We start from the raw sequence: 14,788 nt of genomic DNA, 5'->3' as shown, positions 1-14,788 counted from the left end.
TGTCTTTTTTATTATAATATAACCATATAATATCACATACACACAAAATATCATGTATTTTAAAACAATGATACATGTACAATTTAAAATATTTATTAAAAAATCTATTTAAACGTCTATAGTGAATAATCTGTTACAGTAGGAGAATATTATCTGTAAAACATTTGTTTATGTATTATCTGTATTTGAAATTAGCAATAGCAAATAACGAAGAATCGTCACCATCGTTCGAGTAGTGAAAATAAAATAAGAAAGATATGAAACAGATAGTTGCAAACGTTTAATTTTCGCACTGTTTGTTTATTTTAGTGGTTGTTTACGTTTAATGTTTACAAAGTTAGTCGTGTGGCCTTCGATGTGAACAAAATCGATGAAATTGTGGATACAGTAATTCAGACAATATGTGCAGTGGTGATTACGATTGACATCTGTCGTGAAACAAAAGGAAAACGAACTTGAAAAGCTCCGTAAGCATATTAAGGTAAACCTTAGGATACAGTCACAAATATTCCCAGATGCTGCAGTTAGTCACGTAGTGAATGCTTTTCGTATTGCCCTTCACTATTCTTTTGTATGTAACACAAACAAGAAAATGTCAAGACATTATGTGACCTCCAAATTATAAAATTCGTCTTATGTAGTCCTAACGTATTCTTAAAATATAATTAATTAGATAAATAAGGCCAATCACAATGAATGACGCGTAAACACTTATTGTTCTACTTATCATGTAGGTGAAACTGTATGGTGCTTGCACATCTTAATGATTTGTAGTTATTAGTTCAATTATTGACTATCACTGGCTAGCTGCTATAAAATTTTCCGTAGAAAAGATATTTAAGAATAAAAATAATAATTGGCAAGTGTTTATTCAGCTGATACTAAAAAATGTTTAATGTTATTGAAAACTTAAAGATTTTTCATTGCCAAAATTGTAATTATGTATTATTTCTTGTCATTTAATTTTATTATTATTTTTTAATACATATTTAGTTTACTATTTGTAACATACTTACAAAATACAGACTCATCATTTATTTAATATAATTGGTGGACAAGAGTCTTTGACTTCATGAAATTTAATGTTCTGATGAACTTGATATAGATTTAGAATTAGCTTGATCAAATTAATTGTCATAATGTCCCACTTCTGGTCGTAAGCCCCCTGTTTGAGTTAAGAATTCATTTAACCATGTTTTTCTTTGTAATTCCATCATCAGCAAGCACAAGATTAATTATAAAATGTATTTATTTGTCATAAAGCACATGAACATTCTGCGGTGCTTGCCTGAGTGTGAAGCCAAAATTTTCGGTTAAGATTCAGAAGTTTTAACTACTGGGCCATCTTAGCTCATGCATAAGCCACATTTAATGTATTTATATAAACTATATTATAAATATTGTCAGTATAATATTAATCCCAGTATAATAAATTCTGCAGTCTTATTAAAGTGGAAAATTGGTTAATTGGTAGTAATTTGATAACTTAATATTTTTACCTTTTGTACTGTATTATAACTTAAGTAACTAATTGGTTAAGAGATGTGTTTTATTAATATTTTTTAAATTAATTTCCTACAGGATGAGTTCAACAGACACAATAAATGTAACAGCACAGCCTATCTCGAACAATACACACGAGATGTTGACTTCTGTATTCCTGGAGACTCGCTCTGCGCAGGTTATCGCCGGCATATTTGTATGGGCGGCGTTATTCATAACTTGCCAACAGGTACATTATATTTCCTGATTACCTATAACAGTTAAAAGAAATCAGTCATAACGGTTGGTTACAAGCTGCTTCCTTAATTAAATTATGAATTTACTCTTTTTTATAGCTTAGAGTTGTAGTTTACAGATAACTCTTTGTAATCTGATATAACACTATTAGGCATAGTATTTAATAACATAGATAAACATATATTTATAAAAAAATATAAATGAGTAAATAAAAATAGAGTTGGGTGAATTTAATTTTTATTTTTTACTTAAAATGACATTTTCAAACTAACAACATGGTAACAATAGTTTTGTTACCAGTCTATTAAGGTCATATTGTGATAACTTTGATATTTCAGACAGTATGTATAAAACCTTTATGAATTATACACCTACACCTTTCTCAGGCAGCACTATGTCTGTGGTGAATACCGTATTAAAATTTGTTCGCTAGTTTTTGAGTTTACTGCGTTCAGACAAACAGACGCGGCGGAAAAACTTTGTTTTTTATAATATGTAGTGATTTTATAATCATATACAATTAAATTTATATATCGCGCTTAAAATCAACGAACACAAATTCGTCGCTTTTTTATCATCTATATAATCTTGTACAGAAAAATATGCATTAAGTTTATAAATACAGAGCAACATTTAAAAAATGACCTATTAGATATTTAACGATTTTATATCGTTTGTTTTGCTTTAATGAACACACAGGTTATAATATCGCAACGATACACAGTAGTAAGTGAAAGTTATTCAACCAAAGATGGTGATCTCACGATATAGCAAGTTACTCGGTTAGAGCGTTCGTGTTTAAATATTTTGTCACGTTTCCTGCATCTTAAACCAATTACATCAATTGCAGAATATAAATATAAAATGCCAATGCCGTAGTTAAACTCCAATGTTTAACGAATCGATGTATCGATTTAGTTAAAATCAACGTTTTTGCAAAACTATAGTTTTGGGATATAGTATTACAACAACAGTTATAAATAAAAAAAGTTAAGATTATAATATCACAAAAAAACTATATTGCTTGGCTTACTATTTAATGGATAATTTTTTTTTATTCAGTATTAACCTTTATTTCTATTTTATTCCCACGCTGCTGTTGTGTAACGTTATTATCAATGTCAGTTGAGATTGAAATGTGTTAAATTATATTAAAATGAAGAACATAATTTTTATTCGAATTAAAATATTTTTAAGATAATATGATCTTATAGAATAAGTCATACACATCAGCGCCCGTTGAAAATAAAACGTACCTATGTAATATATTCCTAGCATTCTTGAATATTCTTCTCAGAACATTCGAGAACCGAGCCGCTGTTTTCATTTCGCTTGTGTCCATGATGTCTTTAATGTCAGTAGTCGCAAAACCACTTTAAAACTAGAAACATATTGTCAAGGTCGTCTAAAGTCTTGAATTTACTACGCGAAATCTGTATCGATATCGCTATTTTCGGATGAATTCATTAAATTGGCCCGTTTTTTTTATTTATTTTACATTTAATAAATAAAGTATACGCAAAGATCCGTCAAGACGTTAATCGAGATAACCAGTAATTGGTTTATTATATAGGTGTGCAACATACAAGTGTCTTTTTCATGTAGGTACCTACGTGTGAATCGCCATAAATAGTCGTTTTGTATGTAAATCATTTGAAAAAATACACACGATATATTATTTAGTACATCGCACCAAGCGTTAGTGTCATTATTGAAATGAATTAATTAATTTTTGTTATATTAAACGGCAAACTTAAAAAATCGCACATTTTGAAGATTCTTGTTTTCTCTTTTATATAACCCGTAACGTAACTGATCAAACTGGTCCATATTATGATGAAATTTAAATTTTGAACAGTTAAACACATTTTAGCACATATTATGGCTATAAAAAAATACTTAATTTTATATATATACTTATGTTAAGATATTGTACCTAAATAATAAAGAAGCCGTTTTTATATAAAAAAATCGGCCCTAAGACCACTTTCAGCAATTTATCGCACAGGTGAAAAATACTACACACCTGTATTTTGAACCAAATCAATTGAACCAACTAGATTTAAAATTATTTTAATTTAACGAGAATACAAACTTTGACTAACGGCAGTTAATACGTCATTGTTGCTTTTATAAAATAAATAACGTAGTAAATTTTTTATTAAGTAATAATAACGAATAAACAAGTATTACATTATTTTTCGAGATTTTTTCGTTTCATGTAATATGTAAAAATAAGATTACCTTCAATTTAATAAATTAATATATCATCAAACTAAATCGAATCAACAAAAATATCAGACTAACTAAGCTAATAGTTGAAGTAATATAAAACATGTTCACCAACTACAATTCACAGTCGGCCTTGACGGAAAAATAGCACAGAAAGTGCATTTTTTCTTGAAACGTAAAATATTTGTAAAAATTTCGTTTACAAACATTGTATTCGCTAAAAATGTTCTCATGTACATACGATATATTTTTTGACGAATAATTAAGAAATTCGTAATATTTACTTTATACGTCTTATATTGGGAAATGACCTCCCATCACATTTTTATATGATATACACAATTGAAGACAAAAAATATGTTTAGGATGCTATTTATCAGTTCATTCTTAGAACTTTCTGGAATATAGGCTATTTGCATTATGAAGTGATATTTGCGATAAGGTTCATAATTACAAATAATCTACGCTTGTGTTACATATGAATGCAACGTTATCGTCGAGTATCTTGCTGAGTTTTATAGTTGATAATTTGTTACCCTACTTTATTGTATATATAACAATAATGACTTTGTAAGTTAAAGAAATATATATATATATATATATATATATATATATATATATATATATATATATATATATCCATTACTATCTTCTTTTAAAAAATGTGTAGGTGCACTTGCACCTGCTGGTAAGTGGTTACAACCGCCCATAGACATTGGCGATGTAAGAAATATTAACCATTCCGTAAATCGCTAATGCGGCATCAACCTTGGGAACTGAGATGCCACGTCTCTTGTGCCTGTACACTGGCTCATTCACCCTTCAAACCGGAACACAGCAATACTAAATACTGCTGTTTGGCAGTAGAAAAATCTGATGAGTGGGTGGGTCCTACCCAGATAGGGACCACCAAGTAAAATATTTAATCATAAAAAAATAAGAAAAAATATTCAGGTGATGCACTCCAAAAGATTGTTTACGCTTGTTGTTAAATTTAACAATGATTCTTATAAAAAACTGCGAATATCCAAAATGCCTTAACTAATTGAAATGTGTTAAATAGTTGTTAGTATTAATAATATAACAATGTATACAATTGCTAACGATGAATAATGTACCTTCTATAATGTTTCTATAACAATGCGTGATATTTATTGCAGATTTATCAGCACTTGCGCTGGTATACGAACCCGTCAGAGCAGCGTTGGATAGTACGCATATTGTTTATCGTACCTATCTACGGCTGCTACAGTTGGATCTCGCTTCTCTTCTTTAATGGCAATTCGTATTATGTTTACTTTTTCACGGTTAGAGATTGCTATGAAGGTAATTTTATAATTTTGTAACCAAATTATATTACAAGATATAAAATTGTTTGTGTTCGACCTTAATGTCGAAATATTACACAATTTTAATTGTAACGTTTGTGTGGTTCATCTAAATATTTTAGAATTTGAAGTCATATTTATATTTCTTCTCTACATTTATTATTATTAGAATGTTTTCATAACAATCAGTGTATAAATTAATGAAATGATTTTTGTTCGAAACGATTGTTGTGCTAATTTTAACAAATAAATATTTCCAACTACATAAATTGCTGCACGTGAAACGGAAAATTTAATAAGTAGAGTCCCACTGCGGTTTTGTTTGATTTTGAAGACAGTACATCATAGGTCATCTCTGTTTTCATTTGCCACAAACCACAAGACGAAATTAAAAGACAAATCAATAATTTCAACTAACAATATTGCTTTGCAATTCGAATCCTTGTCACTGGTTATTCCACATATATACTTACCATATATATTTTTCTCCATTAATTTACCAATAACATAAAACATTTAGAGGGTAATTTTCTGACCAGTACATTAACATTCTTAGTTTTAGTCGTGATATTATGGTATGTTGTATGTCTTCCAGCGTTCGTGATCTACAGCTTCCTGTCCCTGTGCTACGAGTACCTGGGCGGGGAGGGCAACATCATGTCGGAGCTGCGCGGGCGGCCCGTGCGCGCGTCGTGCGTCAACGGCACGTGCTGCCTGTCGGGCGCCACCTACACCATCGGCTTCCTGAGGTTCTGCAAGCAGGCCACGCTGCAGTTCTGTCTCATTAAGCCTGTCTGCGCTTTCATTATTATATTCTTACAGGTATTTAATTTGTGTTTGCATCTGAATATTTTTAATCTATTTTTCAACTATATTTAGGCTTACTTAAGATATGTTAATTTTACATTAACTGATCAAAGTTTTTTCAAATTATTCGTAATTTGCTTTAATAAAGTTACAATTTCCTTTAAGATATCCTAATAGTAATAAATAATAAGCGTTTAATTTATATTATGTATTAAAAGTAAAAGTACAAAATCAAGAAATTAAATTACTAGTGTAACTATGGAATAGTTATTCTAGTGATAAAATAGTTAAAAGAATAACGTTAGTTTTTTTTTTTATAAATATTTTTCAATATATTAAATGATTGTTTTTATCTAATCTGCGATACTATTGACATGATTACGAACTATTTACTTGTAATGTCTTTTCTAATGAGTAATCGATACACATATCCAAGTATTTCTTCTATACTGGTACCGCGTAAAACAACAATTTAGCAATACAAACTGACCTATTCCTCCACGGTGTATTTTTACATAAGTTTGTTACATAAAAATACTTCGCGTGAAGTATCCGATATTGCAACACGTATACTTCATTCATATTCATTACTACTGCGAAAAATTGTCGTATATTGCAAAAGGTGTTTTTTCTAAATTGAATCTTTTATATTTTTAATGAAAATTTATTACAAATTGCACGACTCATCTCTTTATTTATCAATAATAGCTTATTATCAATGTCGTTAATGATAAGAATGATTAATGTGATAAATTTGATTTCTATTTGTTTTATTTAGAATTAAGGTATTTTTTATACTTGTTATTAAGTTTTTGTACAATGATCCAATGACACACATATAGAATTATATTTCTATATGTGTGTATGTAAATATTATTTAAATGAATCACATCGCATAGAACAATAGGAAAGTAAAGACTCTGGAATATATGCTTTATCCGCAATCTGCTGTATGCTATATTTATATAATTAAATAATGATGATGTTCTCTTCATTTAAGTGAAAAAATGTGCGCAAACACGGATGCATTCTCTATTCCGACACTCTTATATCTGATCGAACGGCAATCCGATGTCGAGTAAACATTGCCAACTTACATCTAACAACACCTATCGTACAACATTATTTCTGAAATTATAATAATAGTGACGTCAACAATAACCCTGCAATATATACATCAAACAAATATGGTATTAATATAATTATATATATGATATAAATATAGTATAACGGTCAACTATTTAAATATTGAATTTCAAATACCGAAAAAATTTCTTAACAGAAAAATAAGTTATAATTGAATATGAATTAATAAAATAAAATATGTTCTTAGGCTGCCGGACATTACCACGACGGTGATTGGAGCCCGGACGGCGGTTACCTCTACATAACAATAGTTTACAACTTCTCTGTGAGTCTGGCGCTGTACGGACTCTTCTTGTTCCTGGGAGCCACTCGTGAAATGCTAAAGCCATTCGACCCTGTGCTCAAGTTTTTCACTGTAAAATCGGTTATCTTCTTATCATTCTGGCAAGGTGAATAGCGGCATGAAATAAAATTTTTAATTTAAACATCAAACATATTAGCAACACAACGATCCTCTGCGGCAAATATAAATTAGAACATATTGTATATTTTCAGGTGTAGGTCTGGCTATCCTCGAGAAGGCAGATGTCATATCGCCGATCATAGACTCGAACGGCGTGCCGACTACCGCCGGTACTGTGTCCGCCGGCTACCAGAACTTCCTCATCTGTATCGAGATGTTGGCCGCCGCCATTGCTCTCCGCTACGCGTTCCCGGCAGCCGTGTACGCGCACGCGCACCGCGACCCGCACCGCTCAGTCACCATGCAGTCCATCTCTAGCAGCCTCAAGGTGAGCGTCGCTTCGAGCTCTGTAGACAGTGGCCTCCATCGCTACGCATTCCCGATGAAGTACCCCACAGCTTGCACCTTTTTAAGACGTAGATTAATACGGCTATATACTATTGTAAATCTTGTTTATTTTATTCCAGGAGACAATGAACCCTAAAGACATAATGACGGATGCGTTCCACAACTTCCACCCACAATACCAGCAGTATACGCAGTACAGCTCTGGTGAGTGAATGTATTAGTGTTTGTTGCATGGTTATCCGCTGCCTGATCATTTTTGTTTGCCAATCATTTGACGTAACTAGTTCTTAAATTAAGGAATAAATTAAATTAATTGTTGACGTAATATTTAGTACTAGTGCAAAACAAGACGAGTTTGAATTTTTTATTTTTAAATTTAGTATTTATTTATTCTTATTCCGTATTTTTTTTCCAACATTTCTAAAGATGAATGTATTATACGTAGGATTTTTATTTCGGTACGTGAACTTAGTACTCCTGGTGATAGAAGGAGTTATTGTTACTTTTTGGTTTTATTTTCTTTCAGATGTCACTTCCCACCTGCCTTATGAGAAACTATAAGCTCTGCCATAGCTGTGCTCTGCATGAAGTGCATTGCTGTCTGTCTGTCCATTGTATACATATTTAATATATAACGATCATTATAATATATGATAATGTAACATGCCAACTTAGACAACTGCAGCAGCAAAATAAAAAATATAAAAATCGGATTGAAAAAAAAAGTTAGTTGGCAAGTTATATTTTCTCCTGCCGAGCATGGAAACGCCATTTACACTTGCTCCATAGTCTAATCTTAACATTGGGATCAAAAAATATGATGCATTTTCAATTGAGAATTATATTTTTATAACCATATAAAATCCAAAAATTAAATATGCTTTAATTAATTAATGGTTTTACGGTCTTTCATTAATAAAACCATTAATTAGTTTCTGATATAAATAATGCATTTTAACATCTCTAATAATAATAAAGAAAAATCATAAAAGTAAAATGGGATAAGAAAAAAATATTTGAAACATATATTTAATGAAACTTGAAAATTCTTAGATTTCGGTGCTCGGTTATAAAACCCTAAATAAAGTGATAAGTGAATTTTTAGTGTATCTTTACATTTTATAACAATTGTCGAGGTATTTGGCTAGTCCGATTGTAATCATGTATACTGGTTTCACACATAAATGATGATAACAAAAAATAATAACAGACAAAAAAAACTGCTTTTACTATGTGTGTTATAAATGATTACAGATAAATAATACAAAAAGTAAATAAAAAAATTATTAAAAAGAAATATATATTTTTATGTTGTTATTCATAATAATAATTAGTTATTTAAGTTCGGACTAATCATTGCCATTTTATTACAGTCGTACCTTTTTAATTTGTACTTAACGCCTAAATTATATGTTAGTTTTGGGTAGTGTGTAAATGTTTATTTTTCTGTGATTTTTTTCTTCATTTTTGTATATTTTTTTTTGTTACTCGTCTTTTTAGATAGAGGATTTAATCCGTTAGAAAAAGCTAGGCTTGCTTCAGTCGTAAAAAGTAACGAATTTGAGTACAGGTTTAGTTTTTTTACCATCTTTTAAGAGTTTTGTTAATAAAGGTAAGTTGAAAAAGCAGTTTTGCCTGACCAAAGAACTAACATTTAGCAGGATGGAAAATAAAGCACAGGCAAAATGAATATAAATGAATAAGTATACAGCTTTGTATGTATGCCACATGTAAATGTTTTGTTTTTTCTTATTTAAAGTTTAATACTAAAGAGTTACATTTAAGTTTAATATTTTCTGAAGATTCATGATTACTCTAAAAATGTATTAACTATAATGTCTTTTATGATAGAGATTAAGTTTTAAATCATAACCATATCAGCTGTGGACAGTTAATAAAGAAAATATTTGTACTTGGCATCAACTACACTAATAAACGATTCTATGTATTGTTGTAGTATTTATTTTATATATTTAATTTTAGGAAACGCCACTGAACAAGGTGAGTTTAAATATTTTTTATGCTTTTTATATTTGGTTACCAGCATGTTGCTATGCATGTTTTCACAAATTTTGCAATTTGCACTGACATTGATAAAACTCATCCAAATACTACAATATTTTTTTTTAATATTGAAAATCAACAGTGTTGCAAGTTATCAAAATAACCAAATAAATCTAATACTTCCACAATGAAGGCTTTTTGCTTAGTTGTAACACAGAACAAATTTATATGTTCATAAAATATAGCAATGACTTTAAAATAATTACCAAATCACATAATGATTGTAAGTGTAAATATTTTTATACTTCTAAATTTATAAGGGAACAATCTTATAGGTTTGAATGTAAATGAAAATAATCATTCTATATAAGTTATAGGCTTTAGAATTAAATGTTTATTGTATACAAACTAATGGCATCTACCAACTTTTTTTACAATATAAACCAAAAGAACAGTAAGTCAATTGGGGTCAACGCTCTTCATTGTTTGAATCTTAAAAAGTACAATAATTAAATACAATTTATAGCTATGATAAAAAGTGGTCAAGAGTTCTTGTTAAGTAAAAAAGAAAAAACATTTTTATTTCAGTTGCCGATAGGTGATTTCAAATAATACACATAATTAATTCAAATGCACATTAAAAGTTTCACCTTGACTCATAATCCACACATACATTATACTATAACCTTACTTAGCATACATTAGTTTTTTTTTTCAATTATTGATTTAAACACACAACACATAGTAAATATGATATTAAAATCATTACATTATTACGTTTACTTGACTTACCAGTTCTAGCTTAAACTCCAAAGAATGTAAGAACTAAATTCTAATAATCGGAATCTAATAATAAAATACAAATACATACCAATAATTATAATGAATTGTAATCATTTTCTTAATATTTATTTTAATTAACATCACCACGAGGTTTTCAGTTTTTTATTTGAATACATTGTATTTGTGGATATGGACTGAATTGACAATTGTTGAGACGGGATACCAACGGCTGTTTTCTAAAAAGCTAAAGCGGGACCAGCTCTATGATTGTGGATTTGCTGTGGCGACATGGCAATAGCAACTGTCCAAACTATTTTATCGTTGGTAGTATTCGATAAAATTACTGTTTCATTTATAATGTAATAATGAAAGCGATTTTCTGTAACTGTATCCCAGATTTAACCCTATCACGTCTAAACTACGGAATCGATCGTAATAAAATTAGTACATTATAGAGATAGCTTGGGACTTGGATAACGACATATTTATAAATTACGGGAATTAAGGTAAAATAAAATATGTTTACCCTTATAAAATTTAAAACATTTTTTGATTATACTAAATACAGTTTTTTACAAAAAATACCACTTTATATACTATATTTAAATAAAAGTGCAATATAATATCCTTTTAATTTTTCGACGACCAACGATTACCAGACAGCATTTAGGCATTTATTGGATTTTATTAATTATTAAATATGATATGAACATTGATATTTTTGGTGTGTCATTGTAAAAAATATACTTAATACTTAGATTTACCAAAAATCATCATCATCAAATTTGTATGTAGAAAAAACATATTACCGGTTTTTTGTTTACATTTTCAATTAGAAATAGTAGATTTATATTTAAAATATATGATAAATTTAAAAATTTAGTGATGCGTGGCGCTGGGATTGGCAATCGTGGCTCAGAGGAAGGAGCAGCTTTGGCGCCACGACCGCCGCCGCAACGAGTGGCAACCATCAGTCATGCTACCAACTATCACGAAAAAACAACTCTACTCAGCTCTGACGACGAATTCCAGTGAAATAACAGCAGTGTTAACGTTAACAACATTTGATGTCAAAATAATTTTGGCGTGTTAAATGTTTTAAATCTGAATGCTCACTGTTTAAAAAAAATGAATAATAAATAGTGGTATACAACTGGATCCCTTTCGATTTCAACTTACCTAAAAAAACTTTATATCATTGTTTTTTTATGAATAGTTATTTTGACCAATGTTTGGTCATTTTCACTGAACGTTCCTATTATAATTCAAAATCAGGACAAATTCCGTAACCCGACTTTAAAATTAAGATAAATTCCGATCTTCCAAAATTTATGAACGACGATGATGTCGGCGTGATTCGCTACTTAAACTTGTAAGTTGTAATACAGAGTGTGAATATAAATAATCGATTGTCTTTTGGATTCATAAACGACGACTATGGCGCGCTAATGTTCTATTGTATAGTAAATTTTAAGGAAGCTCGTAGTTTTATTACACATAACATCGGTGTACAGATATTCTAATCAAGAAAATTAAAAATATATTAATATTATTTCACTTTTATATCTTGCACTGGATCATTAAAATAGATTTATAATATAGTTTGATAGCGTATTTACAATGAAAAAAAAAATGTATTTAAATGTAAAATAGAATTAAATAAAAAAAGATTACCTTTTTAAAACAGATACTGTCAGCAAAATCTTTTAAATATATTATATGTTTTTTGTTTGTTTGTAGAATAACAAAAAATATGATTCTTTAATTAATTTTATTTATGTTTTAAATTAATAAGAAAAACAGCTTAAAATTAATATAGTACACATATAAAAATAGCCACTGCCCACCCTTGGTACTTTGTACAGATTAGAATTCTAGTCACAATAAAATATTAAATATCGTGCTTATAAAAACAACATCTCGAATTTACACAAATAATTATCTGACTCATCGAATGAAAAATAAAACATGTATAATCTTAGATTTGTCATAAATTTATAGGACCATTCCTGCACTTAACTTTTCTAGATAGCTAATGTATAATATTTGTCTCAATCTGAGACTTGCTTTAATTACAAAACTGCATTGCTTCGCCGTCCAATTGAAATTTCTATGCACTTCCATATTCTTAAATAGATAATATCTAAATACAAATATACCACGTAGACGTTGCTTTCTTTTCATTCTAAGCCAAAATTTATACGAAAACCGTATAAATGAACACCGTGATAGTTTTTTTTAAATTATGTAATGTTTCATTGGCTAAGATTGAAATACGATATGTTATCGAATAGAAGGAACTGAAAGTGCATGAAATGTTAGACAAGAACGCAATAAAAAAAAAGATTAATGCAACTACACTGGGGGCGCAAGAATAATTGTATATTGTTTTTGTGAAATTATCAAATAGTTATAAACATGGCTATTATTTTTGGTGGTTGATGTTACAAAATCAGTGTGTTCGGTTAAAATTATAAAAATCGTTTATTTTCCGATAAAATATTAAATTCTAAGTTCAAAATAATAATTATCTATGAATAATTTTGATGTACCCAGAAAATATATTTATTACAAATGTAATTTAAATAAGTGTCTAATGTACCTATGTATATTCTATATTAAGAATGTTTTATGACAAAATACATAAACGTATATGTAAATAATCTTTAATTTGTTATTTATAAAGGTTATGTTTATTTTGCGTTATAAATTAACGTAAAAACTGAACGTAGTGTTTTATAATATAGGTACCTACTTATATTGCATTATATAATTGTCAATTAACGTTTTCCCTATAAAGCAACACCATAAGGGGCTTATGCGACAATTAATATGATTTCTTAATTAAATAGCCCAATATCTGTAGACTTTTAAAATTTATTTCTTCATTATCAAATATAAAGGAAATTATTTTTGTAACAAAAATAGAGAAAGAGACATAGACCAGAACCATTGTTGAAAAGAGGATATAAACAAATTAATGTTAGATATATATTAATTGAAATGTTTTAGCTCCAAGTTTTTAAGATTATAAATACCTAATAACATTGAAATTTACCGTTGTTTTATTTATTTCCAACCGCTGCTTGACTGGATTTTTTAATTTCCTTCCATCTATTCTTTTGATATTAGTTGTGTTTAAGAAAATATTCGATATAACCTGCCCTTTTAATATTAATTAAAAACTTAAAACAATTTCACGAAAAACGTCGTAGATACTATTAATACCAGGAACAAAAATAACTGTAATGGGGAAATCTCCCTTGGCGGTAATTCTTGGGTGAGATTTCATCGACAACTAACACTAAAATTTAGTTTTGCAAATGCCGGTCGCCATATTTATTATGTTATTGTGTTTGTAATTAAAGTAATGATAATATATAAAAATATATTCTAAGCTTATATAAATGGACATCACTCAACTATTAATTTTAAACTTTTAAATATTAGATGCCTTCCTTTTGTTAATCACCGAATTTTTTACGTTATGTTTTTTCAAGATGGCGCGAAAACATTGCCGTCGTTGATTGGTCAAACGATGTCCCAATAAAGGGAGGAAGACAAAAAATATAAATATTTTTGATATAAGTTGGAAAGAGTGAATGTAATTAGTGTTGCAAGTATTATAAATTGAACGTTTTAGCTTTTCGTTTGTTGGTTTCGCAACATTTCAATTAATTCATTGCAAGTATAATAATAAAATTACAGAACTATGAAGATAACATTATAGATTATTGATCATTTGAATTATTATCAATCTCTATGTGTAATTCTTCTATAAGTATTCATGTTTAAAAGCCTAGCCATACAAATGAAAATCAGCCAGCATGACTCTATAGTCATATTTTTTAGAACCCGTGAAACCTAACCGATAATTGCGGGTTCAAAATCAGATTCAAGCAGGGGTTCAAGCACCACTGAATTTATATGTGCTTAATTTATGTTTATAATTCACCTCGTGCTTGGCGGTGAAGAAAAACATCGTGAGGAATCCTAA

At 29.2% G+C, this 14,788-nt stretch overlaps 1 protein-coding gene across 3 annotated transcripts; it reads left to right on the top strand.

Annotated features, from left to right (window-relative positions):
- The first annotated feature begins 190 nt into the window (after window positions 1-190).
- On the top strand, window positions 191-13,846 carry LOC126774215 (transmembrane protein 184B). Of its 3 annotated transcripts, XM_050495631.1 has the most exons (9): window positions 191-481; window positions 1,582-1,732; window positions 5,133-5,298; window positions 5,896-6,122; window positions 7,441-7,642; window positions 7,749-7,984; window positions 8,124-8,208; window positions 9,988-10,005; window positions 11,675-13,846. In XM_050495631.1, the coding sequence occupies exons 2-9, from the start codon at window positions 1,583-1,585 to the stop codon at window positions 11,824-11,826; spliced, it is 1,236 nt and encodes a 411-aa protein (XP_050351588.1). In that variant the 5' UTR covers window positions 191-481; window position 1,582; the 3' UTR covers window positions 11,827-13,846. The 3 variants fall into 3 exon arrangements, with proteins under 3 accessions (XP_050351588.1, XP_050351589.1, XP_050351590.1); XM_050495632.1 differs by lacking the exon at window positions 9,988-10,005; XM_050495633.1 differs by lacking the exons at window positions 9,988-10,005; window positions 11,675-13,846 and adding an exon at window positions 8,531-9,952.
- The last annotated feature ends 942 nt before the right edge of the window (window positions 13,847-14,788 follow it).

This window comes from Nymphalis io, chromosome 16 (assembly GCF_905147045.1).
Source record: "Nymphalis io chromosome 16, ilAglIoxx1.1, whole genome shotgun sequence".
Taxonomy (NCBI): domain Eukaryota; kingdom Metazoa; phylum Arthropoda; class Insecta; order Lepidoptera; family Nymphalidae; genus Nymphalis; species Nymphalis io.
This window is presented reverse-complemented; position numbering and strand designations above follow the sequence as displayed.

What these genes read in the sequence shown, in the direction of transcription:
- LOC126774215 (XM_050495631.1), top strand. Translation starts at nt 1,583, where the DNA reads ATGAGTTCAACAGACACAATAAATGTAACAGCACAGCCTATCTCGAAC. An exon ending in GGTTAGAGATTGCTATGAAG is followed by an intron (nt 5,299 to 5,895) that starts GTAATTTTATAA and finishes TATGTCTTCCAG; the next exon opens with CGTTCGTGATCTACAGCTTC. An exon ending in CTTCTTATCATTCTGGCAAG is followed by an intron (nt 7,643 to 7,748) that starts GTGAATAGCGGC and finishes GTATATTTTCAG; the next exon opens with GTGTAGGTCTGGCTATCCTC.